This window comes from Athene cunicularia, assembly GCF_003259725.1.
Source record: "Athene cunicularia isolate RWA chromosome 3 unlocalized genomic scaffold, athCun1 chr3_part1, whole genome shotgun sequence".
Taxonomy (NCBI): Eukaryota; Metazoa; Chordata; class Aves; order Strigiformes; family Strigidae; genus Athene; species Athene cunicularia.
Window position 1 is genome coordinate 26,334,907 of NW_020799097.1, and position 25,929 is coordinate 26,360,835.

General features: G+C 36.7%; 1 protein-coding gene across 1 annotated transcript in view; it reads left to right on the forward strand.

Annotated features, from left to right (window-relative positions):
* Positions 1 to 4,348: 4,348 nt before the first annotated feature.
* FAM83B (family with sequence similarity 83 member B) overlaps positions 4,349 to 25,929 on the forward strand; it is a 45,441-nt gene continuing 23,860 nt past the window's right edge. The window contains exon 1 of the mRNA XM_026845611.1: positions 4,349 to 4,792. Coding sequence (XP_026701412.1) covers positions 4,349 to 4,792 — 444 coding nt within the window. The remainder of the gene's footprint in view (positions 4,793 to 25,929) is intronic.

Below are 25,929 nucleotides of genomic sequence, written 5' to 3' on the forward strand. Positions count from 1 at the left end.
AAAAGAAAAGAAAAGAAAAGAAAAGAAAAGAAAAGAAAAGAAAAGAAAAGAAAAGAAAAGAAAAGAAAAGAAAGGAAAAGAAAAGAAAAGAAAAGAAAAGAAAAGAAAAGAAAAGAAAAGAAAAGAAAAGAAAAGAAAAGAAAAGAAAAGAAAAGAAAAGAAGCGAAGCAGGAATGCTTGCAGTGTTGTTTCTCGCTTGAATTTGATGCCCTTTGCATCCACGGAAAATACTGTCATTTCATTAATAATTAAATAATTGCCTGTCACTTCTTAATTATTATTTATTCGTGATACAATTCCATAATACAAAGGTTGGTGGAAGGCAGCTGTCGTAAAACTTATGTTTATTCTGGTAAAGGCTGATCACACCAGGCCCTTAAGCGTTGAGGAGGTTCCTCAGCAGAGCCATGGGTCAGAGATGCTCAGGTTAATGCCCCAGAAACAACACCTGAGAGAGGGGCCTGCGACAAGATGTTCCTGTGGTTTAAATTTCCTTTAACTGAAGTGTCAAGGTTGAAACTTTATGCAGAAACGGTCAAAGCAATCACGATTCCTTTGGAAAGGAGAGAAGAACATCCTGAGGAGAGCACCACGGCCAGGGCCTTGCCATGCACTGGCTATAGGAGCCTGAGGTTAGAGCTGCTCTCTGAAGTTGCTGAATAGGAAATTTCTCAAATCCTGACTATGTTAGTAAGGCAGGGAAGTTGCTTGTCTTTAGCTCTAGCCTGGAGGACTGCACTCCTGGAACCACCACAGAAGGTTGCATCATTTTCTTCAGTGGGCATTTGTCATCTGCTGCTTTTGTGGACGCTGGGATACTCTGTATCATTCTGCAAAAAGGCACATTTACTTTTCTTTCAAAGAAAAAGCTCTCTTCTTGTTGAGTTCCTTTTAATGGCACTGGAAAGGTCCGAGCATGTCGTTAATAGAAGGACAATTTAATTCAATTTCAGCCCATTAATGGCACTGAATAAATAAATTTTACGGAATTGATTCCTTTATCTAAACAGAGAAGATGGCTGATATGCTGGGATGGGATTAACAGCCAACATTATTTCTCAGAGGATGAACAGCAGCTTTTCTGGTGCTGGTAAAATTTGTAATTATCTACATGAAGTCTGATAAAGCTCTGGAAACCTCCAGAGATGGGCCTCATTCTGCATAACCTCATTAATGGAATTGTTGACCTGAGGAGGATCTTTAAATGATCAGGTTGATTATGCAGAAATCATTATACACAGTTGAAGAACAAATAAAAAAGTTTATTTTAGAATTTTGTCTAAACTGATGCCTCTCTATCCAAAATTTCATAGGTTTCATAAGTACATTTCCTACAAAATAACTTTTATCTTATACGGAGGAAAATAACCTGTGTAAAGACATCTAGAGCTTTTGTCAAATATACCTGAAGCCATCATTTTAATTTAGGAGTTTTCTTTTGTTTCTTCTCATGAATGTACGCATGCTGATTCCAAAAAAACAGAATTAGAATTTTTTCATTTGTCTCATCTACTCTGTGATTTATTTCCATGCTGACAGATTTTAAATTTACTTTCTTAAATAAATGTGCACTGCTTTAAGCTTCTTTTATAAACAGCACTTGTAAATCAGAGATCAACATCAAAGATGTTCACTGTAAAATAATTATCCTTGTTTGAAAGGCACTGCACTAGAAGTCTCACCTCTCCAAGAGTATAGCATATTTATACTCTGCTTTCAGTATAAGTCTGAGCGTAAGTTACTGCATTTGACCTATGCCACAATTAATTATTTGTTTTCAGTGAAATGTCAAACAATATACTATACTATTACCAAAAAACAAAAGAACCAAACAGAACAAAAAACCTCATATGAGCCAGTACACACATGCAATCATTTTTCGCCTTTTATTTGTTCATAAAACTCAGTATTTTATATTGCACTTTACATATTATGTATAGTCCCATTCCCTTATATTATTTTCAAAGGAAAGAGTGAGAAGAGGAAGAAAGGGGTTTAGACAGGCTTTTGAAATAACCATTATGTCTTTCTCAACTGTATGTATGAAATTGGTGACAAAATTGGTGTCTTAGAAGTATATCCATTCCAAAGTAATAAGAATTTTAGAAATATCTTTAGTCTTAAATGTTGTAAGACTGAATGTTTTACTACACTATTTAGAGTAACTTGTCCTGGAGGGCCCTACAAGAGTAGTGTATTAGATTCTCAGTAAAGTCACATGTATTAGTGTTCAGACTCTGCAGGATAACTCAGCTGAGTAACTCTTCATTTTGTACTCTTGGTATTTTTTCATTCTTCATCTAAAGAGTTTTGAGAACCTGTTCAGGATGATTTGCTTTCAAGGGACACTGATGTGAAAGTTTTAATTTTACAGTGTTTTAGGAGTTTGACCTTTGAATCAGTCTGTCTTGTCTGTACCGTGTGCTCGGTTCCCAGTCGCCTTACACCACAGGCTGTATCTGCATCTCAGCTAAGTGAAATGGTATCACTCCTGGTTTATAACGTTTTGCTTCTACCTATGAGAGCAGTGTAGAAAGAAGCCTTGAATATCTTTCACAGGAATACGTGTAATTCTCAATCAGGGGAGAACAGTCAGAGCCCTTTTGCTTGCTGCTTTCCAGTTCACCACAAAGAGCTACTCTGGAAGCAGCCAGAAACACTCCTTTCCCCTAGGCTCGAAAGCAATCCTATCTGGGAAGATCTACCCTGCTACTTGGCGGAGAGACAGGATTCAAATGGAATTATTTCATATGACATGCTGATGCCAGCCTCAGATCTGGGTTTTTCTTTCTTGGTCTTTTTTTAACCTCAGACTTCCCAAGTTTGTCAGAAATCTTGGTTTAATTGAACATTTATTTGACTTTGGAGTATTAGTATTTTATGGAGTTTTTGGTTTTCATTCCTTTAGGTTAGCGTAGCTAATTTAGTGTTCCTTTCAAGAAGATCTAAACTGTTCTCAGGAGACAGTGGAAGCCAAATGCACTGTTTGCAAAAATATCTGAAAGGTCTTTATGTGAAGAGAGAACTGTGTTACTTTTATATGCTAGTAAATGAAATCAGAACTCCATACAACTATTGCTTGCTATTATAGAGCTATTAATTAGGCTTGTAGGGAAACTCAGTGTTAACTTTCAAGCTATATTTTGTATATGCTTTTTGTAACTGTTGTGCCTTCCTTGGGTGACCTTCCTACTTCTACGTTCTCTTAAGCTTCATGCCCTAGCCTGGAAAGATGAAACAGTGCTATCATGTATAATCTTTCTATTTTACATGACCCTGCTCATTTTTTTTTTTTTTTTTTTTTTTTTTTTTTCTTTTTGTGACTTACCTGCCCAGTGCAGAAATTCATTGCAGTTTAGGTTTTAGGCGAACAGTAGGGTTGCTGGAGTCCTTTAGGGTTGCACAAACATGAAGAAAGAAATGTTGGCCATTTATCCTCTTTCTACCTTAAATCCCAAATTGTCGCAGCAAGATCCTACCCTCTCAGCTCTTGTTAAATGAAATAAAAAGATGGTAAGAATGAATCTATAAATCATCATCAGTAAACAACTTATTATTAATGTTTTTGGGGAAAAAAAAAAAAAGATTAAAGCTGCCGCTCCTTTTGGCAGAAGGAATGAACAGGGTGGAAACTAGACATGAGATTGCTGATTCAGAGTTAGATCCCAGATGTGGGAGGAGAAATCTTTCTGGAGTTCCTCATAACTCACTGAAATGAGGTAGGCTGGTCCTGCTTGGGAGCAACAAATGGATTAGATCAGCATGTGAGAACAGATAGATAAGGAGAAGGACCTGAATGACTGTGGTTTCAAAGAAGCCAGAGAAAAGGCATGCATTGCAGAGAAAGAGTAATGCATCAAAAAGTAGGAAGTATAATTGGTTTCTGAAGTGTTTCTCTGAACATGACTCCATCCGTTGTTGTAAAGAAAGTTTTGAAACACAACCTACGGTAGCGTATTGGAACATGCATTAGGTATGTATGGGTGTTACTGGTAGAGATCTTCACTGTATTATGAGCTCTGCTCTAGCTTTTAATATAAGAACTTAATCAAATCACTTAATTATCTATTTAGTTTTGCCTTATGTAGAAGAAGCTCTTTATCTAGCTCTTTAGTATTCATTTGGCAATATTATTCTCTGAGCCTTTTCAAAACATTTTTAAATTCTTGGAAGGTGCTAGAAAAACTTAGAGCAGCATTACCAGAAGAGAATTTTGAATAACATCTGAGTGCATGTCATAGGTCTCTACAAATATTCTGATCATTTTTTTACTTTTCTCTCTTTACAGATACATTTCATCAGCTCATGAATGGAAGTTTAAGAGTCTTTGTACAAAATATATGTGACAATGGAAACTTCATCTTTGCTATCGTCCTTACATGATGAATGCAGATCAGACAACTATATTGAACCTCATTACAAGGAATGGTACCGAGTAGCTATTGATGCTCTGATTGAAGGAGGGTTAGAAGCCTACAAAGAATTTCTTTCCAAAGAGAGATGCTCAGAGTTTTTAGCGGATGAGGAAATTGATTATATTCTGAACAATATTCACAAACTTCCCCAAAGCACAATTTATTCCTCTAACCATGCCATTGATGACACCTCTTCCTCGGGAACCTATTGGCCCATTGAATCAGATGTGGAAGCTCCAAATCTTGACTTAGGTTGGCCCTACCTGATGCCTGGAATTTCTGGTGGCACGAATATTGATCTGCTTTTTCATCCACCAAGAGCACAGCCTTACACCATAAAGGAAACTATTCGGAAGATGATACGAGATGCAAGAAAGGTAAACATGAAAAATATTACCGAAAAAAAGAAAGTGGCAGTAATAATCTAGTTGGTGTTTTACTAGAGGCTTTTTTCTTTTCCTGGCAGGATAAAACAGTCTGGCTGCTAACAATTCAAGCAGAAAGGTTTTCCCAGATTGAGGTCGGTCCCTTGGTATCACATGAACTAATGTTCTTGACCTTATTTACATGGGATCAGGGATTAATTGGAGGGATTAATAAAGTTTAATTACCATTTTACTGTAATGCTGACCAATCCATGAAAAATTTATAGATAATCAGCACACCTTTTCTTTGACCTTAGTTGAATATACCTCAAGTGATACAGTTCTGTCTAACTTCAGGATATATCCTAAGGTTTCTCCCTTGCATCAGTGGGAGCATGCAACAATTTGGCATGGTAGCCAGTTGTTATAAGAAAATAATACCTTGGTATACATCTGACTTATGTACCTTGAGGGTCTCAGGTTTTATAATTTTGCATGCCAGCTGTCCTTGCAGAAATTAGTCAGAAAGTATTAGAGAGTCAGAAGGAAAAATACTAGGTTTAGGCAACAAGGAGATAGATTTTATTTGGGTACATACCTTAACTTCATTTCTTACTAATGACTGATTTATAAGAAATGTGGACACTTCTCCAAATGAACTTGTCTCCACTTAGGGGCACTTGCATCTTGAGTTTCCTGAGGCACATCCAGTTTACACCTCAGTGACAAGGAGCTGTGTGTATAAACCACCTTTTGCTTTCCAGTATCAATTTAAAAAAAACCACCAAAAAATGTATTAGCATACAGATCTGTTTGATTCTGGGCCACGTTACTTCTTCAGACACTTGTGACAAAAGTTTCAGAAGTATTCCTAGGAAGTATGTCACGCGGCCCTTTCTTCCCCGTGAAATGAATTGGGTTCTGCATGACTCTTGTGGGCTTTAACTTGGTAGGACTGGCTCTAGCTCAAGTGCATCTGTAAACACTTCAGTGACTGAAATGTGTGTGTAAACGTGTGCAATAGAAGTGGACTGAAAAGGGCGGGAAAGGGAAGGACAATGGGTTTTTTACCATGTCTTTCCTCTAGTTAGGTAAAGCATGTAATTTCTTGCCATAATAGAGTTATCACTATGCCTTTTATCCTGCAGTTTACAGACCATATGCTCAAGCAAGAGAGTTAATTACTTTTCTCCCTCTTCGTCCCCTTCAGAGTGAGATTTGGTGTTTTCTGCTTTTGTTTGTAGTGAGGCTTGACTGTGACTTGCGCAAGATACTCTGATCTTCAACTGCAGCTTTTGAGCTACCATTGTAGCCACTCTAAGGGAAACCACAAAAACACAGTTAACTCTTTTGCCAAGACTAGTTCAGTTTTGCTGTGAGGTCTTGAAATACCATGAAGAAAGACTGTTTCCTATCAGTTGCCATGCTTTTTGTGCCTAGCTGTCTGGCTGCATGCAATCCAGTCCCTTTTGGATGGCTCTCTTTCACTGGTGGTGCTGCCTTGTAAAATGCCATTTTAAGGACTGTGCCTCATTTGAGTGCAGCTATAGAGAAAAATTACGTGTGATTGTTACCCCTCTCTGGAAAAACGTTGAGTGCATAGTATATTGGCTCTCAGATGTGCTTGTGGCATTTCCACTTTATAAAGAGGATGTTATGTATGTGTCACTGTCAAATCTGTCAGCTGAAAGGTTTGTTTGGTTGATCAGCACAACCTCAACAGCAACAACCATAACACTTTTGATACAGTGATATGGGTTGGTTGCTTCAGGAAGCAGCAATTAAATCTAAAAGACATTATGTTGTTCAGCCTCTTCTGTCTGCAGATGCATAGAAAAGTTTAAAGGATTTCTAAGTAACGTATTTAAAACATGCTTATGGCAGGCAAACACTTTGTAAACAGGTGTTAACCTAATTCTCCTAAGCCACTTATAAAAATATAGTTGTATTAAACAGGGTTCTTTGTTATGTAGTAAGGGAGATGTGTAGTCTTACAAGAATATTCAAAGGAAACAGGAAAAGGTTACACATGAAAAAGAGAGACCTGTAAAGAATAAACAAGTTCTTAAGCAAATCACGTTCAACCAATACAGCTCTAAGCAAAATCTATGGGAATTTCGGCAAACTTCTGTGAGAAAATAAATAGACTGTTGGAGGCGGATCTATTCATGCCAATTAACTCTAAGCACCAAACCAGAGTGCTCAAGTTCAGGCACTGGTTTCCCTGGTCTACCTGAACACGCGGTGCAGTAGGAAACCAGTTCCTACAAGGGCAAGGCAGAGAATGTCTCTGCACTGATTCATCCCATGAAGGAACCCATTCAATACATGTTTATACGTATATATTAGTCCAAAAATTCATGAAGAAGACTGAGCCAGTCGAAATCTAGATTCTTTTGAAAATTTGGAGATCTATAAGGATAAGATGACATTATAAATGGACTTACTGTTGACCTCTTTCATGCTTGATGCATGGCAGTGTCACTCCTTAAAGTGATCATTACATATGTTAATTTTGACCTTAAGAAGACACGTTGTAAACAATATTAAGCAACTTGCTTGCTGACAGTGATTTTTCCTGACTAAATTGGAAAATCATTTGTAAGGCTGTGCTACACTAGACTAAAACCAGTCACTATGAATGAAAAACTCTTGTAAGAAAATCTTGTCACTTACATGTTTCTTAAATGCATTATCTGCATAAAAATTATACACATCACCTTTATGGTGAATGCAGGCAACATAATAATGGAGTTTCTCTTGCAGAAAAGGATCAATATCATTAAATCCTAGAAAAAGGAGCTAACCTTTAAGGAGATGAATCCATGCTTGTGGTATGTTTCTGAACTTACATTAGAACAGGGAAACTACATACGATGGCATTACATTGCAGTCTATACTACAGCACTTCTGCGGAATAGGTATGTTAGCAGAGTGCCTTAGGTCAAACCTAACATGTCAACAAAATGGGTTTGCTGTTTGTGTAACCTCATCTCCAAATGATACAACTTGACAGCCACCCTCCTCTGCCTACATAATCTGTGTTCATACAAGGAGACTGTTTGGTGTGACTGTGTCAACTGATGAGACACAGTGAGTCTTTTTCAGATGTTGATATAAAGATGTGAGGAGAAAGATCTGTCTGACCTTAGTGATGGACAGAATTTTGCAAACAAGGCAGTAGCCTTATTTCTCGTGTGTTTTGGAGGCTTCTACCTTTAATCATTGACAGGTTTCTGGCTTCTCTGAAGCTTGAGGTGCTCCTACAACCTGACTCATCCTGGCTGGGCTGTCTGAACCACAACTGATAATGTTTAGCAGTTTTTTCCTGAGAAGATTATTCATCTGGGAAATGGTATCAAGATGATTACTCATCTGTGTCAGGCTAACGTGAAACTTCCTTCTCTTACTATAAAGTAACACAGAGACTTCAACAGTGAAGTGTTTTCTGGCTGTGTGACTTTTCATAAGAGTTGTCTCAAAACCATCAGTTACGAGGCTTGTACATGTGTGCAAGAAACAGCTCATGCTATCTTCTCAGGCATGATTGACAGGGTGAGGCAGCAGGGAAGGGACAGGACAGAGCACCAAAGGGTCCTTCTGGCAGTGTGTTTTTCTCTTACTTCATTAAATGGATTCCTCTTTTCACCACTGAGAGATTCCTACACAGTTTCAGAGAGAATGCATAGCTCTGAGTCTTTTAGATTGATATCCAAGTAAGGATCAGCTCTTCCTGGAGAGAATTCAAACCTGCTTTTAAAGAACATGTTTTTTAGACAACCCAAGGATTGCTGGTTTGTAGTACAAGCCAGAAAACACTGAAAGACTTCTCTGACATACTTTGGGGATTTCTGATGGAATGTAGGAAGTTGCGCACTGTTTGATAAATATGCATTACTTTTCACTGATTTTATTTTATTCAAATAAACTAACAGTCTTAAGTCTGGGTTAATAAAATCAGTGATAGTTGTAAGACTTTTTAAAAAGTTAATTGTTTAGAAGCTTGAAATTTAGATGGTTAGGATGTTATTTTGGAAAATCAAAAAAGGCAGTGGTTTTAATAAATTACTCATGATTGAGCTTTTTAATGTGAAAAAGCTTGCAAAACTTGGACCCTTGGTACAGAATTAAGTTACACTGTAAACGAGTGTAACTTGTTACTAAGTCTTGCTGGGGCCACTGTAGGTATGCCCTTAGTAAGTCAAAAAGGACTTTGAATTCTTGTGAGAGTTGTGTATAAAATCTGATGCCTGTAATGTCTTCTAGAGCAGTGGAACTAGTCAAATAAACAAAAATTGTTGAGTCATTTTAGAATCATATAAAAAGGAAAATAATCTTATAGTTTGGAGCTGGGTTTCTTTCATTTTGTTTTGTTTTGTTTCAAGCAAGAGTGAGAGGTGGTGTATTACAGAAAAAATGATTAATCACTATTGATCTTGTTTGGCTGTGTGTATAATACAATAATAATAATAATAAGTACTGGCTGCAGTCTAGTATGAAAGAAAATTAAATTTTTTACATGCCTGTATGAAGAGTGATGTTTCTATACCGAAAGAAACTTGTAGAATATGGGTGTGTTGGGCAATCTTTTTTTTACTCTCTCAACTTTGCCAACTACTTTAAATATAATTTGAACACAGACTGGAACAATGATAATGAATCATGCTTGTGGCAATGCTTGCCTTAGCTCATTAATTGCAGCAGTCCAAGAAGATGAGAGTGGCTGCATTTTTTTGTTCATAAAAGCTAGACCAATCTGCTGAATTCAAGGACAGAGAATAGATAAATGCAATAGTCATCCCACTCAAAAGTTTTCTGTATAATCTGTAGAGTATCTGATAAACAGTGGATGTCTTTTCTAAGATGAGACAACAGATCAGTGAAGACATATAAGCAACATTTACCCTTCCAGAATATTCTGCCCCACAAGGATTTCAGCAGATGCTTTTTGGTTCAGCTGCTATGTTGAAGGGGCATTCATCATTCACTTCCACTCACCTTCTGTTAAATGACTTCCTGTTAGTTGAAAACCAGCATGGCAGTCATGCATATGGCTTCCAGGTGAAATGTGATTTTTAACTTCTGATAGATTTATTAGAGAGACTGAGGTCACATTCTACCTTTTCTAACCACACAGGGCACATGCCATGTGTTGGAATAGGACACGTGTCTTGCTCTTGGTGCTATTATTCTGTGACCCAGTATCAATTTTTTGTCATCTGCTCACAACAAGTAATTATTTCAGGTTTTTTATCTTCTTGGATTTGCCTTTGAAGTCTTCACCCTGTTTTACTTGCCTGTCCCCTTCTCCTTCTGCCTTCCTGGTCCCTCCATGTAAGGGCAGTCCTAAAGCACTCACAGCAGTGCATTTGTAATGCAGACAGAGAGGACTGCCATCAATGGGACATGTCTGCAAGCAGTTTTATAATCTGGAAAGCTTGGGACTTCTGTGAAATGCATTTCTTATATGCAGTTGCTCTAACTATGACACCAACAATTGTTCCAATTGGTAGCCCTCCTGTTAAGTGAAAAGGATCCAAAACTGAAAACCAAGCAGAAGCTAGGGCTGGCCTGGGGAGTAGGAGTCTGATAAAATAGTTTTTAATCAGTTGCAGTGTTTATTTTACTCACAGGTTTCTATCAAAGGTTTGCAAGACTATTTCGACATCTTTGATACTCATATTTTATATTAAAAGATGTAATTAATTTATAGATATTGCCATTTTTATGGCACAGCTGTGTTAACATGTTACCAAAATATCACACCTCTGTGATGGATTTAAAAATGGAATAGGGAGAATTAAAGGCCAGATCTTACAGGCAGCTGTATTTATTTATTAATGTCTGTCTCATTCACATATATGTAAGAAGTAAGCACACACATTTGCTTTGTAGCAATAGTTCTTCATTAAGACCTTTTCCCTCATTGACATAAATCTTTGTCAGTCAAAACAAAAGTGCTATTAAAAAGTCATTTACGCTTTTTGCACATTCAGTAGATTAAAATGTTCTTTACCATATTCAACAATAACTTTGTACTACAATATGCTGAAGGTCAAAATATGCTATAAATACAAAACCATTGATTTAAATAATTTTGTGCAGGCAGAATGCTTGTTTTAGTGCTTAGTCCCGTGTATTTGAGTTTTGTGCCTGTCCTTTTCTTGCTTGTCAAAAAAATCTGATAACATCAAAGTGCTATTTTTGTTCTTTGGAATTCCTATCCTCAAGAGATCTTAGTTTTTCTAATTTTTTTCAGCCAGGGAACAATCTTGCCTGAAGAACTATAGACTTAATCACTTCACATTCATATTGCCATAAGGCTTTTTTGATCTCTTGGAAGTTTTAGCACAGCTTTTGATCTCTAATAGCTTTACAGCATATCCAGGGATGCTCTGAGGGGTGGGGGGCACATTTTGGGTGATTTTAAACTTTAAATTTGTTTGTTATGTATCAGAATTTGGAAACTAAAATATTATACTGTCTGTGATGGAATTTTAGATTAGCATAGCTTTGTTTACAGATACCTGCAATACTGCAGCAGTATTTGTGTAATACAGTATGATAGAAACTACATGGAAAGTGGAGAACTGCTGATATGGAGCAAAACAAGAAGCACAAAAAAACCAGTGAGAGCTGCCAGTTCAGAATTCCCCATTCTCCTATTTAGAAGGAGCAGGACTAATACCACCAAGTTACATGTATTAAGTTTCCTCATCTATCAGATCTGAGTACAAGTATCTACTTGTAATTATTTCAGAACAATTTGCTTCATGCTGTGTTGTTTTCCCAGATGAGTACTGCAAATATTCCAATGCAGGTGACAGAGGAGTCGAAGTACACTTTAGTATTTACCTCTATAAAGTGCAGACCTTGCTATTGGTACCTCTGTGATCCTGCCTTTCCTTTTAGCCTGTTGATAAAGTATGTCTATAACCATCTTCTAATAAAGACATGCTATTCTGTACAATAAAAGTTAAAGTCCACATTTTCAAAAATGCTGTCAGTGTGCCTGAGACCTCACAGGGCTTTTACTCTTTAAAATCCTACTGTATTTTATCTTTGGTAGGAAAGAAGCAAAGGCCATAACAACAGTAATGGGATGTAACTGGCGTTGGGCTTCCTACTTTATGGTAGGATCTGCAGACATCCATAAAATGACTCACCTCAGTAGACCTGTTCAAAATAAATAATTGCAAGATCTGTCTGTGGCTTGCTTGATCAACAAAGTTAATAATTTTTCAGTATACAGTCCACTGATCAGTAAGCCAGGTGAATTTTCAATAGCGTTATTTGCATTATAAATATCGAAGTGGAAGAAACCAAACTAGTCATCTCTGCTTTCCCTGCCTTTGTTTGATATATTTTCCCATATCTTGGCTGTTTATTTTCTGAAGCTATAAGCATCATTATGTTTCGCTGCATGTCTGTATATCATACAGACATTATAGTCTTCCTGACTGGTGCCAGCTAGGACAGACATACCACTACTGCAATATAAACAGTAGATTCAGAATTTGTATGCTCTCCTTTATCCTTAGCCATCAAAGAACATGACCAAAGTGTGTGCAGTTGTATAGATGAGAATATGGAGCCACAAAGGCATTAAATTAATATATATCACAATTCAAAAAGAGATACAATTGTAACACAAAAGCCTGAGAGTATTAGGCATTAGCAAACAGTACTCAGAACAAGTAAGGGCCAGATAACAAGTTTCTATTTTCTTCTCTCTGTGTTTTTTTTTATAAAAAAAATCATAGTTGTACATTTAGTGTTATAGTTATGAAAACTAATTTCTGAGGAACATCAGTACTTCTCAAAAAAAGTTTGTATTAGTATGTAACTGAAGCTTTGTAGCACTTACTTTTCAAAAATATTTGTAAAAGCATAAAGTCCTTTCTTATCTTCAGATAAAGAGGGTGTATCTTCAAGACATACACAGGGTGTTCTCAGACCTTAGCTAAGAGTGGCTTATCTTAAACAGTTCTGTCTCTTGGTCTGGCATGCTTGCACTGACTGTCCAGAAGATCTAAGACGTGAGGGAACCAGAACAGATTCCTCAAAAACAGGGTCTACGGTGACCCTTGCTCTCCCCAGCGAGGTGTGTGGGCACAAAGCTGCAGAAAACTTTGGTGGTGCGTCTTTTATCCACCAGTTTATGCTAACTGCAGCACCAGATCTCCTCGGGCCTTTTCGCTTCTGCCAGAGATCCTGCTGTAAGAGATGAAGCTGGGCGATAGCATAATATGAGAAGTTATGCAGTATATCTCTTAGAGATGAAAAGAAAACTTTAATATCTGCTTCATCCACTAGCAGTTGGGCTCAAACAGTAGCACAGGATTGTACGTTCAGGTAGCTAAATGGGTGTGCCTTCAGTTCAAACAGCAGATATAACATCTCAGCCTTATTTTCATGCTGTTTCCTGGAGCTGGAGGCACTCTTTGCCAAGCAGGGTGCACTTCAGCTCAATAAACTCCCTTTATGGCTTAAGCACTATGTAAAGCACTAAGCATCACCTCCTAATTCAGGTGAATCTGAGTGGCATCAGCCCACAGAAGGTATTGTAGTTAGTGTTTTCCTGCTAGGCTTTTGATGCTCAATAAGCCAGAAATAATAATGAGGATGAGATGAAATAACCAGCACAGAAGAAGAGCAAGTGCCTGCTGATTCTCTGTTGGACCTTTCTCAAGAAATGCCCACCAAGGGGCAGCCCTTTTTAAGCTGTGCAGAATTCACTGCTAGTGAGCTGTACCTCCTGATCAGAGACATCAGAGGCAGCAGACAGAAGTGACAGCGTCAGCCAGCAAATCTGATTTCCCTCAAATGCCAGGAGGATACCGTCTGTCAAAGCAGCCAGGTCTCCATCCAACATGACAGAGTACAATAATATTTGAAGCTATCTGCTGTTCTGATAATTTTTTGGCACTGCCCAATCGTGGATTAGTACAGGCCCTCAATAATCACCTGAAAAGTCATTGTCAAGGGTATGGGTTTCTTTTAAATAATAGGCAAGTATATGTGGGTGCACAATATCTGTTTGATAGAGAGCTGTAACCTGCATTTGCTGAGGATGGGCCTAAAAATATCAACCATCAACAGATCCAGCTCTTACAGTAGAATATACTGTTACAAATCTACAGAAAGCTGCTTTAAAATGTAACAAAAATACATTATTTTGGTCAAATGAGATAATTTTGAAATGACAATATTAAGCATAGAGATGAAACTTGGAAGTATGACTGATTCTTCTATTTATTTATTTGCTATCACCTTATTTCATGTTTTAGCACTATATGATTACCAGTAATATCATTATATTTTATGATAGATTTTATGATGCACTATATGAATGCAGTAATATAATCACCTATTTAGTTCATGAATTCTAGGCTTATTGAATGACACTAAGCCACTTGTGCCAAAAATCTAATGAGTCAGATGATTTGACTTCTTATGTGTAAGTTAAATTTAATGATGGAAGTGCAGTCCAGATCTGAAGTGCTGTTGAACAGGGTTGCAATCTCCTGTTATAGGATTTCTGTCCTATGTAAAGGCTTGAAACTTAGACTTGAAGTTCAGACCAGTTTAACAGTGTCTTTGCAATGAGCTTTAGAGAGCCCAGGAAGCTCTTACGTGTAAACGTCAGAGCCTTGGAAAACCAGGGCTTCAAGTGTCTTTTGGAGGGATAAAAAGGAAGAAAAAGACATGCTGTTCTTGGGAGTCAGGAAGGAAGCATGTCAGAGGATCAGGGTTCTCTACTAGTCCTTCAGTTGCTGGAAAGCCTCCTATTAGAAACCAGTGCAGCAACTAAATGCTGTTTAGACCTCCTGAGGGACTGTAACACTCTAGAGCCTGCACTCAGGGTGAAAATGCTGGCAGCTTTGGATTACTTAAATCTTACAGCGTCATGTGGAAGGGGACAGTTTAAGACAAATGCAAATTGACCAATGTTCAGTTCAGCCAGTCTCTGCTCCATGCTGTTGTGCATCCATCTGAAGTAACTCCCATGAAAATCGGTATCAAATGGATGGAAGTAAGGCAGTGAAGTTGTGCATAGTGTCTGTAATATACAGATATTTCTGCTCTCACCCCCTGATGTGACCATACTTACAGTACGATAAGAAACCGGTACATTTTCAGTTGTAGTTCCTCTTTCCTTCCCCTCTTTGCCCCCATTCCCCAGCTCTTCCCCTTGAACAGCCCTCTCTCCTCTGCCTTTTTGTCTTTTGACTGTGCACCTCAGCCATAGGTGAGTGTTTACTGCCTGCTTTAGGTACTTTTGGCATCTTTCCCGAAAACAGTTCCAGGCATGATATCTGGGAATGTGAGTTCCCTCTTAGGTCAATAAACAAATGTGTGTGCCTTGGAGGCTGCCAGTCAGCACACCTGAAGCAAGTGCTGGCAGTAGGGGGTTTGAGTCTTTGCCCTACTCTCTGTCTCTCCCAGTAAGAAGTGAGTGGTACAACACCATCATGATGTTAGAAATAAATTAGTGCTTTTGAATTGCTAGTCAAATCACTTTTTTTTTTTTTTTTTTTTTTTTTTTTTTTTTTTTTTTTTTTTTTTTTGTCAGGTTTCTGGTAGTTATTATCAATTGTAGATATAAAATTAAATATTAGGGGAGGTATATTTTCTGAATAGGGCTGTCTTATTTGCCCTCTGCTTTATTTTGCAATGAACTGAAGTTTTTGGCAACAAGGATGAAGTTTAGAGATAGCGCATTCATGTATCAGAAATTACAATAGGCTATTTAATTACAAAAATGACTTGTATACACAGCTGATTTTCAACTCATTTTGTCAATCTAATAAACTTGAAGATAATTTTTTTAGGTATTTAGTAAAAGGCAGAGAGATAAAAATAAAATGCGTGCTCAAAGAAGACACTTTTTTTCTTTTTCAAACAAAATTAGAGCCCTAATCCTGAGACAATTTAAACACTTTAATTTGTGTACACAGGAGGTTCCATTAGCTTAGTATGCTTGTGTGTTTGCAGGATTGATGCCTAGGGATATGACCATGTATCATTAAGAATCTGATTTTAAATATTTAATTAATCTCTTTCTCTTAAATCGTGCCAAAGTACACTTGTATAAAATGAGCATGTATCTTCAGTTGATTGCATCCACTGTGAGCAACTAAAAAAAGAGTGTGTCTAAGCAAACTGCTGTAATTTTTCATTCTAAAGGAAAACTGTTGAATGACTGAATATCTGAAACCTAAGCAAGGCACTGAAACTGGTGGAAGGTTTTCCCTTCCCCAGATACCATTTCACCACTCAATTCTCCTTTACTGCAGGCGCAAGCCCAGGCCCAGGTTCCAAAGAAGTCTGACCCAAAGGAATGCACGCACATATGAATGTTATGTTATCTATAAAGAAGACAGGCTTGTTCCTTAAAAATAAGTTCAAGAGCAAGACTAGTTTATCATGTTGATGCATAAAGAATGAGAACAGTTTTTGCCAATATAGAATTTCTATCAAAGAACATTTTTTGTCTTTAACTGTAGAAATGGCCTCAACCAAAATAATCAACTGAGTCCTCTGCTAGCAAACCTTAAGAGTTTGTACTGCGGATAGAGGCTTCATTATCTTCTGCCACATTACACATGCTTACTGAGCTCATATACAGTGCAAGGAAAATTCCATAATTCGATAGAGAAATTTTTCAATTTGTACTCTAAGGGTTTTGAAATGATTGCAAAATATATTAAAAGCTCACGTGCACTTTTTCATGTATACTGGCATGCAAGCAAGCAAAATAAAAGAAAAAACAGTAAGAAGTGAACATCTGGAATTTAGTTTTTATGGTAGAACTGTCCAAAATAGTTTATGGATTTTTTTTTTTTTTTTAAATGCTGCATATTCTTAAATTAAAAAACAAACAAAACCCCAAAAAACCCACAACCACCTTGAAGAATAGTTTAATGGACAATTATGACACAAAAATGATACAAAATTGTGTGTACACAGATAGACATACTTATTTTGAATTTTGTTAGTGGTGTTTCAAAAAATCCTAGGGAACAGAACTTCATAATATGCTAAATTCTATGGAGAGACATTGCTTATCCTGTCTGAGAAGGTGACTTGCTACATTTAATTATACAAAGTAGTCCCTCTTGAGATACAAAGTAAAAGAAGAAAGTGTTTCAGTTTAATATGTTACTCTCTAGTTCATAACCCAGCTATTTTAAAGGTAGTAGACTACGTTTAACATTTAGAAAAGGGAAAAGATCTAATTTCTGAAATATGTCATAATAGTACTTAAGTGCAGTCATTGAAGTTACCAAGCTGAGTACTGTTATCTGAAATCAGCATTAGTTTTTTTTTTTTTTTTTTTCCCATAGAATGTAATTAGTTTAAAAAGAACACAAAAAGCTAGGTGATTAAAGATTTTGTAGTATTTTCAGCAAAGTACCTTGACTGACACGTTCTAGCAGCACAGTTATATAGCATTAATCTGCTGTAGAAATACTATATTGAATGTGAAACAAAAAGTTGTGGTATTTTAATTCCAAATACAGAAATCTCTGTCTTGTTTCAAAGATAACAGTTGGCCACATTTCAGTTCACCCTGATGTTCACATAGAGCTTCTAGTTTTAAAAACCCAAATGGAACCTACTCAAAGCTGCTTGTTTTCATACAGTTTGTATGAGGATCCATACTATAATGCATGCAAAAAGAATTGGACATAGCTCTAAGTATAGTGTTTCCCTGCGCAGTAGATCCAAATTTGGGCAGACTCTTTGATCAGTCTTGGCTGAATGTGTGTCACAAAGTTTAGGAGAAATATCCCTGATAAGGCACAGAAGTACAAAGAATTTCTTGTTGACGCCTATTAGAGGAGGCATTGCTGTCCCAACAGTGGAGATGTTATAGATAATTACACTAAGCATTCTCCTGTTTAGAAATTTGGAAATCATGCAAGAAATCACTTTGACCATGCTTTAAGCTATTTCTCTATTGAGGAGAATTTCAGAAATATAGGAAGCATTGAAACGTACAAATTCAGTACCTTATTTTTTTTTTTTCTGAATTAGTGCCTTCCATTGACTATAAATCCTGTAGTGACGTTACCATAAAAATACACTGAATTATATTTTCACATTGTGGTATATCTATTTTTCAGCAGCTATGAATAAATTCCATAGCATTTACAATGTAAGTAACAAGCGTGGATCTGTTCTGGTTTATCTGTGGCTCTGAATGGAATTTTAGTCTGAAACAATAAAATGTAAAGCATCCTTCTTGGTCAGTCTTATGGCTGTAAACTATATAAGCCAAATAGGGGAAATCTCTTTACCTATAAAAAAGGAAATATTACATTAAATAATTTTGAAATGAACTGTAGAAACAGGTTACATAATATTTATAGAAATAAATATGCACACACACACACTGGAATTTCATTGAAAAGCGTGCTGTCAGCAGCTGTCACAGTAAATATTGCACCACACAGGCCTAAATGCAGAACACCTATGAGTATGCTGTATGCAAAAAAATCATTCATGGTAGTTATTAACATATTTAACTAAATTAATGCATTATGAAAATTAAGAATTACATTTCACTTAGGACATTTTAATTAATTTCAATGTCATGGTTGGTTCTTGAAGGTCAGCGGGTTGTCCGGGAAGGATTTTAATGTTAATAAACTATACCCTCTTTTTCCTTCATTTCTCAAATTTGCTCAAAACTACAAAACCAAGAAAATCTCAAATTAAATGTTTGTTTTCAAGTTGACATATATTTTGTAGTGTTTCAGAGCATCATGCTTCTGCAGTTTTTGCTTACTTGGTTATTTTCAGGCATGCTTTTGGATGCTTTGTGCTTGGGTTTTGAGGGGAATGCACTGCACTGCACCTCATCCAATGAGATTTACTATGCTCCAGGTTCATTCTCAAAATCTCAGAGTCAAGGCTTTAGTTTTAAGCTTGTTCATAGAGACACAATCTCCACCCCTCCCCAAGACTCATAGAGATTTTGATATTTTTAAATTAATACAGTTTTTTGTATAAATCAGTCTGCTTGATATGCTGCTGCTTGTACTGTGTTCATGTGTCCTCTCCATGGGCCCTGTCATTGCTTTCCTTTTCAGATAACATTTTCTAATTGATTTTACTGGAAGTTATTTTGAAAAAGAGCTGGGTAGACATTAACCTGTAATCAGTGTTTGTATCCTTTAAAAACTCATAGTGTGTTACCAGTTTTTGGAGCCCTCCCCATTGATTTTTGCAGCTATTTCTAGACTGCAAAATCAGCAGAGGTTGATAAAACGGAGAGATTCACAGATTTTGATGCTAGAAGGGACCATTATGGTAATTAAATTTGACTCCCTGGACAACACAAGCCTGATAGTGTTGAATCTTCAAAGAGCTGATACTAAGAATAAATCTGACCTTAAAACACTTGGGTGCTAGTCTTACAGTCAACACTTTTGGGTAACTAATTAATAATTGCTCAGGAGATCAGATACTTCTTTTACACAGTCCCTTTTCTCTAAGTGATGGAATTCGCTTGAAGAAATCCATTTTGCAAGCCCAGACCAAGCCTGCCTGAGCTTTCTGCATGTATATCTCATCACTCAACGTGACAGTCAGCCAAAAGAGAAGGTGCAGAGAATCTGAAATGCAGGACTGGAGGGCGAGGTGAGGCTCAGGCTGCTGTGTAGCTACCAGGATTGCTTTCAGAGGGACTTTGGGATGCTCAGTGTCTCTGTAAACGCAGGCCATTAGCCTCTGAGGATCTGTTCGCATGGCACAGTAAAGTGCAGCAAGGAGATTCACAAGGAGCAGGGCGTTTTCACCTCCTCAAAGCATCATCTTAGCGTGACTAGACTGCTTCCAGTAACAAAACTAATTAGCGATGGGCTGTCTCATTTGTCCCTGCACAGGACAGCAGTGTGACACGCACAGTCACACCCTATATATTTTTTCAGTTTCCCAGATAAAAATAGATGCAATAATGTTATTCCCACATTTATGAAATGGTTTGCGCTTTGCATAGGAAAAATTTCTATATGCACTTAAGTGTTAGTGTAAGTAATTTAAGAGGAATTCAAAAAGCTGCTTTTTTTTTCTGGTAATTTTTCTGAGTCTTTTATGTCAGAGAAGTAACAGACTTTAGTGAGTTTTAATTTTTTTAGTTATACCATGGATGATTTGGAAGGCCATAAATAACATTAGTCTATTAAAAATATATTTCTATTCTGATATCTTCTAGAACTAGCTAAAATGCTTTTTTGGAGTGATTCGCATGCTTTTCTAGTTCCCTGCCTTGATATCAATTCAAAGACATTTTACATCCTTTAAAATAAATTACGTTTTCCTTTGTATCCCTTTATTTTTGCTGAATATAAAAGTCTTGTAATTAAAAGTATTTGTCTAGGACTTGGAAGACTTGTATACAAATTCCTTATAGAACATGGACTCCTCATCTGTCAATGTAAATATTATCTCAGTGACTTGTGAAGACATATACACAGTTTGGGGTATTTGCATACTAGATGTAGTGAACACAGTTTAAAGAGCTTAATCTGGAATTGGCCTTGTCAGGTGCCCCTAATGGTTTAAAGCTTTATATTTTGCATCAACCTTTTGTGTAGAGAAGGAGGGAGTTGTTCACTTCCCCGTTATCTCCTTGTGTTCTGCTGTTACTTTTTTCTCACAGTATTTCTATATGCAGCTGTGAGAAACAAGAAAATACCTCTTTTGTTGTTCACTTAAAGTAGTGTTTCTGATTTAGATTGCATTCCAGCAAATGCTCAGTCACCCACATAAATGTCATGGAAGTCTTACCTGTTGACTACTTGTCTTGTTTCATTGCAAAAATTGTTTCTGTGTCAATTAAGATGATGGATATTGTATTTCTTATGATTTATAAGAGACTGGAGTGTCTTTTAATTGCCAACTACTGGTCAGAGTTGAACAAAAATTATAAACTCCCTGAAAAATTCCTTCCTGACAGCTGCATCTCGTCTCTCTAGTGAGTGCAGACTGCACCAACATCTGAGAGCAGGTTCAGAATTAACAGGGGAAGACTCTGAAGAACAGCAAAAGTTATACACATTTTTAAGTGAGCAAGAAAAAAGGATGAAAGCTCTCCTGTTATTTCATCTGAAAAGAGTGCTTTTCTCCCACGCTTTTGTCAGTACATTGCTGGTTTGAAATGGTTTATCTAAAGGAAAAAGGTAAATATTATTTCTTTTTCAGTCAGTGTGCATGAATGTGTGTGCAATCCTCTGCACGCATGCGTATGCACTGTGCTACAGAAAGCATGGTTCCTAGGCATGCACACATGCACAGAATGCATCGCAGTCTGGTATGGAGAGCCTTGTTGGCACGAATTTGGAGTGGTCAGGTTACTCAAGGGAAGTCTTTCCTGAGATCAGAGAGGTACTTTATAACAACAAATGTTTATTTGAAAGGCACTAGTTTGCATCAAAAAGCAGTTATTTTCCAAAGTGTTCTTGGAATAAAAGTTCACTTCTCCTTCACAGAGGTATTGCAGGTTCTCATCTCCATCCTTATTTCAAGCAGCTCAAGTCATCTAGTATATTAAGCTATTAGCATGCTTGGCATGTTTTTCAAGAGCGAATTTTCCAATAGAATGTGGCTTAATCTAAGTCCATGGGTGGTTTGGTCAGTGGTGTTTCTGCCTTTTGTTCCTTATGATTAAACAGGTTCTGGTTTTGATGGCAAAACTAGTGATTTTTCCTCTCTACCCCTCATCTTTGCTAGCATATATACCCCTGAGGTATACATCTACTCAGCATGGGAATGGTTTGTGGCTGCAAGGGCACCACTGGCAGAGAATCTCTCAAAGAAAGCTACTGAAGAGCTGCAGCAGGTGCCCCTGACAGATTTTCTTCTTTCATTCTTAAATCCAAGTGCCTGCTGTGATGTTTTAGAAGAAACCCCCTTGCCCTAGCAGGAGCTGTGCATTCCTTGCAGATGTTCTGCACGCTTCATGATTAGATCTCTGATTATCATTACCCAAATGGGGCCGGGGGTGGGGTGTGAACCAGCATGCAATGGACATCAGGAGGAATATTTAGTAGAAAGGAGAATGATCTCACATACATGAAGTTGTACAATGGAAGACTTGTGATAACATGTTTCTCTTCTACCCATTAATTAAAACACTATTAACTTGCCATTGGTCACTAGCTCAATTGAGTAAAAGAGGTTCAGTTACTTGTACACTGATAACTCATTTATTTGAATAACTGTTCATTTTATTAGTTCATGAGTGAGTGCTTCAAAATATCCTTAAGAGGATAACAAAAAAGAGAGGAGCAAACCATGACTGTAGGCTGACAGTGCGTGTCTGTGGTTGGCCTGGTCATGTATCTAGTCCTCCCCAGACACATCCTGAAAGTGGCCCTGGACTCTAAGAAAATATTATGAGTAGACTGAATAAACTTTTAAAATTAAAAAATAAACTTTTACATTTAAATGGAAAGACTGGTAGATATCGAAGATGGAGCATTATGATTATCTGATCTGACTTCATTGCAAAGACCAAATAATCTTTACCATGATTTTGCATAACTGCAGTATGAAATTGAAAATGATGAATTAATACTTATCCTGTGGCCTTGCTGAAGAGCTGTATGCAGATCACTGAAGGCTGATGCTAACTGCCTGTACAAAAAAGTGTCACCAAGATCATTCTTAAGATATATGGCTTGTTGTCTGACAAAGACAAAATTCAGCTCACATAGAGACTAAAAGATCAGTATAGCAAAAACCTGCCAGAAAGAAATAATTAATAAATGTTTCTTTAAATTCTTTAGATTGTTTCTATTAATTTCCTTTCTTATCTATTGACTTGATACTCCTTCAAATGCCTCTGTGGAGGATTCACCTTTGAACAAGAACTGTCAGGTTTGTCTTAAAAAGAGGGTTTCAAAACTTTTTTTTGTTTTAAAAAAATTACAATATTTTAAAACATAGTGTTGCTACTGAAATTATAACTTTTTCAACTGGTAATAATTTTACTTGTAATTCCTCTCTTGTTTTATTTTTTTTGAAGTGCTGCACTTGATCCAGGAATTAAATTTTGTTTACTACCTTATTTAGTTCCAATTCACTATCCAATTCACTGGGGTCCACAAGAATTGGAGAATTACTTATCTGCTTCATTTCAGTTTGCTTCACAGGAGATTTGAGCAGGGTTTTCTTAATTGCTTCCCTACTATTTAAGATATCTTGCTCCATATGGTAATAAGCATAAAAATTTGAATTTGTTTTCTTCCTGAAAAGCTGCACGTAATTACTTATTAACTAGATTAATCTTTTCTTCTCTTTAGGACATTCTGCTGATGCTTTCAGACTAGTCTGCAATTATTTTTTCCTTTTTCATCTAATCTGTAATAAATAATCTAGCATGCCAGGGTAGTGGATTTCACCTGAGGATCTCAACATGATTTGTAGACAATAATTAATTAATTAATTAGTTTCACAACCTGTCTTTAAAATAGGTGAAATAGAAATGCAGCCTGCCAGCACACAGTCATTAGCAACATATTGCACCATTAACTGTTGTAGCTGCTCTATAAGCAGGTGGTGTAATCCACTTCTCCCAAGTATCAGGGAAGGTTCCTGCCCAAGTTGCACCATGTTTAAAAAAATAAATAGTTAAAATCATCTGATTGGGATGTTTACCTGGTGTTCAGATGTAATTATGTGCCATATGGACATATGCAGGTGTACATTATGTCTGCAATATATATTGCAGAGTAGTGATCTGACATCATTGCTGTTGGGTTTTTTTAGCAACATAAATGCTACTATAAGTATTTACCAAGGCACGGTATTTTTACTTACAAATGCATTTTACTACATCATGTAGCTGAATGGAAAACTGTTAAAGATATATATGAGGTGAGCAGAGAATTTGACAAAGTTAAACCCTGAGGAAACTTCTCATTATTCATCCTCTTCTATTTATACAGGAGGATCCTTGGCTTTCCTTCATACTTGATGCATCATTGACCTGTGACCAGTAATTTTAAACAGCCTGGATTCTGTATTTTTCTGGTTTACCCTAACCATATTACCGCTTGAATTGAGCTCATTAAACAGAATTAGGTGGATCTATAGCATTTGAAATTAGTGACAGTGAAGTAAATAATATATATAGCAGGAAGCAAAAGCTTTATTGTTACTATCATAATGATATGGTCATAAAGTGTACAGTAAAAAGTGACATATTTTAACGTTTACATAAAATGCATAGGAACCCATTTTAAGCTCACATTCAGTATCCGGAATCAGATTTTTTTTTTTTTTCCCAACCTCAAATTTAACTGAGTTTGAAATTCTTGAGAGAGGGAGGGACAGGAAGGGAGAAAGAAAGAATTAGAGAGTGAAGTGGGAGAGGAAAAGGAGGGAGGACAGAGGGAAGGAAGGAGGAAAGGGGGAAGGAAGTGGAAGGCAATGAGAAATGGGCGAAAGGAAGGTAACAAAATTAGGCCATAGTAATCTGTAACTTATAGTGGGTTTGCTTCACTTTTATGGCAACAATATGAAAATCTTTAATATCAATACTGAAGTCCTACAAGCTGCTAGAAATATTCACACCCAACCAAAATGTTTTCACAGGACAACTGCCTTAAACATCTGGCCATTAAACAGTCCTTAAGTGTGTATACCTCATGTGTCTATTACTCTTAAACACATGTATGAAGCTGAATACAAAAGCTGTAATCTTGAAAAATGATGTAATAAGCAATATTTGAAAAGACATTTTTTTCCCACTTACCCTTCCCTAAGTATATAATTAAGCTTTATTTCTGTATTCATTGACTCCTGTGTTGGTTTTCCTTTCAGAAGTCAGGCTGTCATCAAGCTGGTTTTTTGAATATTGGGCATAAGTGTTATTTCCTTGATACTCAAAAGTTTCATTAAAAACGACCAACAGCAGAGCAGGGAATTCCTTTGCTGTCTTAGGTGTAAACTATCCACATCTGCTAATAGCAGTTGTTGTAAAAAATAATACTCTATTGCAATGGACTGTAATGTTCCTCTTTAATCTTACAGAACAAGGAGATTGTCCCACTTCTTTCCAAAGACTAACAGGAGCCTCTGTTGAGGACTGCTTTCTCCACTTTGATATTACTTTCGCTATAACATGAACTAGGGGAGGTTTTTAACCAGAATTAGTTCTAGTCTCAGTCAGGGTTCTGTGGACATCTAACAATGTCTTCTTCAAGGACTTCCAATTTTTTATTCCTCTTCTGTATTTATCTCTGAGACACCTTCACTAGCAATGTTCCATAGGATTATGAAATCAAATCTACTTTTTGGAATGAGTTTCAATGTCTACGGAGGTCTAACCTCCAACAACTAGTGATATAATTAGGATTTGTTTCTTGGTATTAAGTCTAATCAGGTCATGCTCATTGGTCTGTAGGCTCCCACTAATTTGAAATCTGGCAGTTGAATATTTTTTTTAACTGGACACTGCCATCCAAAATAGATTTGTTTTCTCTTGGATGTAATGTCTTTTATGTTAGAAAAATAATAATCTTGTAATGAAGTTCTGTTACTTGATGCATGATCAACCTGGTATAAAGCTCATGGACTTACCACTACATGGTTTACAAGTCCTCTGCAACTGTATGTTTTTATTTTTCTGCATGCTAAAAAAGTTTGATAGGCCACCCTTGTGGACTGTGCTTAACATACTGCATTTAGGCATTCAAAAGTCCATCTTTCTGAATCAAATTGAACTCTGAAACACATCAGATTTGGGTGCTGACTTAGATCCAACAAAATCTTGATGTGCTTAGAAACACAAAAAATAAGTTTTTTCTGCTTTTAAAACACTTATTTTCATCTACCTTCATTATTTTCTGGCGTCTGCTATGGAAGCACTGTTTCCACCTCTGTCTTAAGTCCCTGCATTTCCTTATGTGCTTAGTATACCAGTAGTACATATTAATTCCAGTAAGTAACAAGTGATTTCAGGCAATAATGTACAAATATAGTTATGTTTTATTGGATTTTTTTTGTCTAAAATACATATATATACTAGCAGCAGCATTGAACCCTTGCAGGACATTTCAAATATGTTGTTTATGTATAAAATATGAATATTAGATATTCAGCTCTTCCCATTTCATTTCATTTCATTTCAT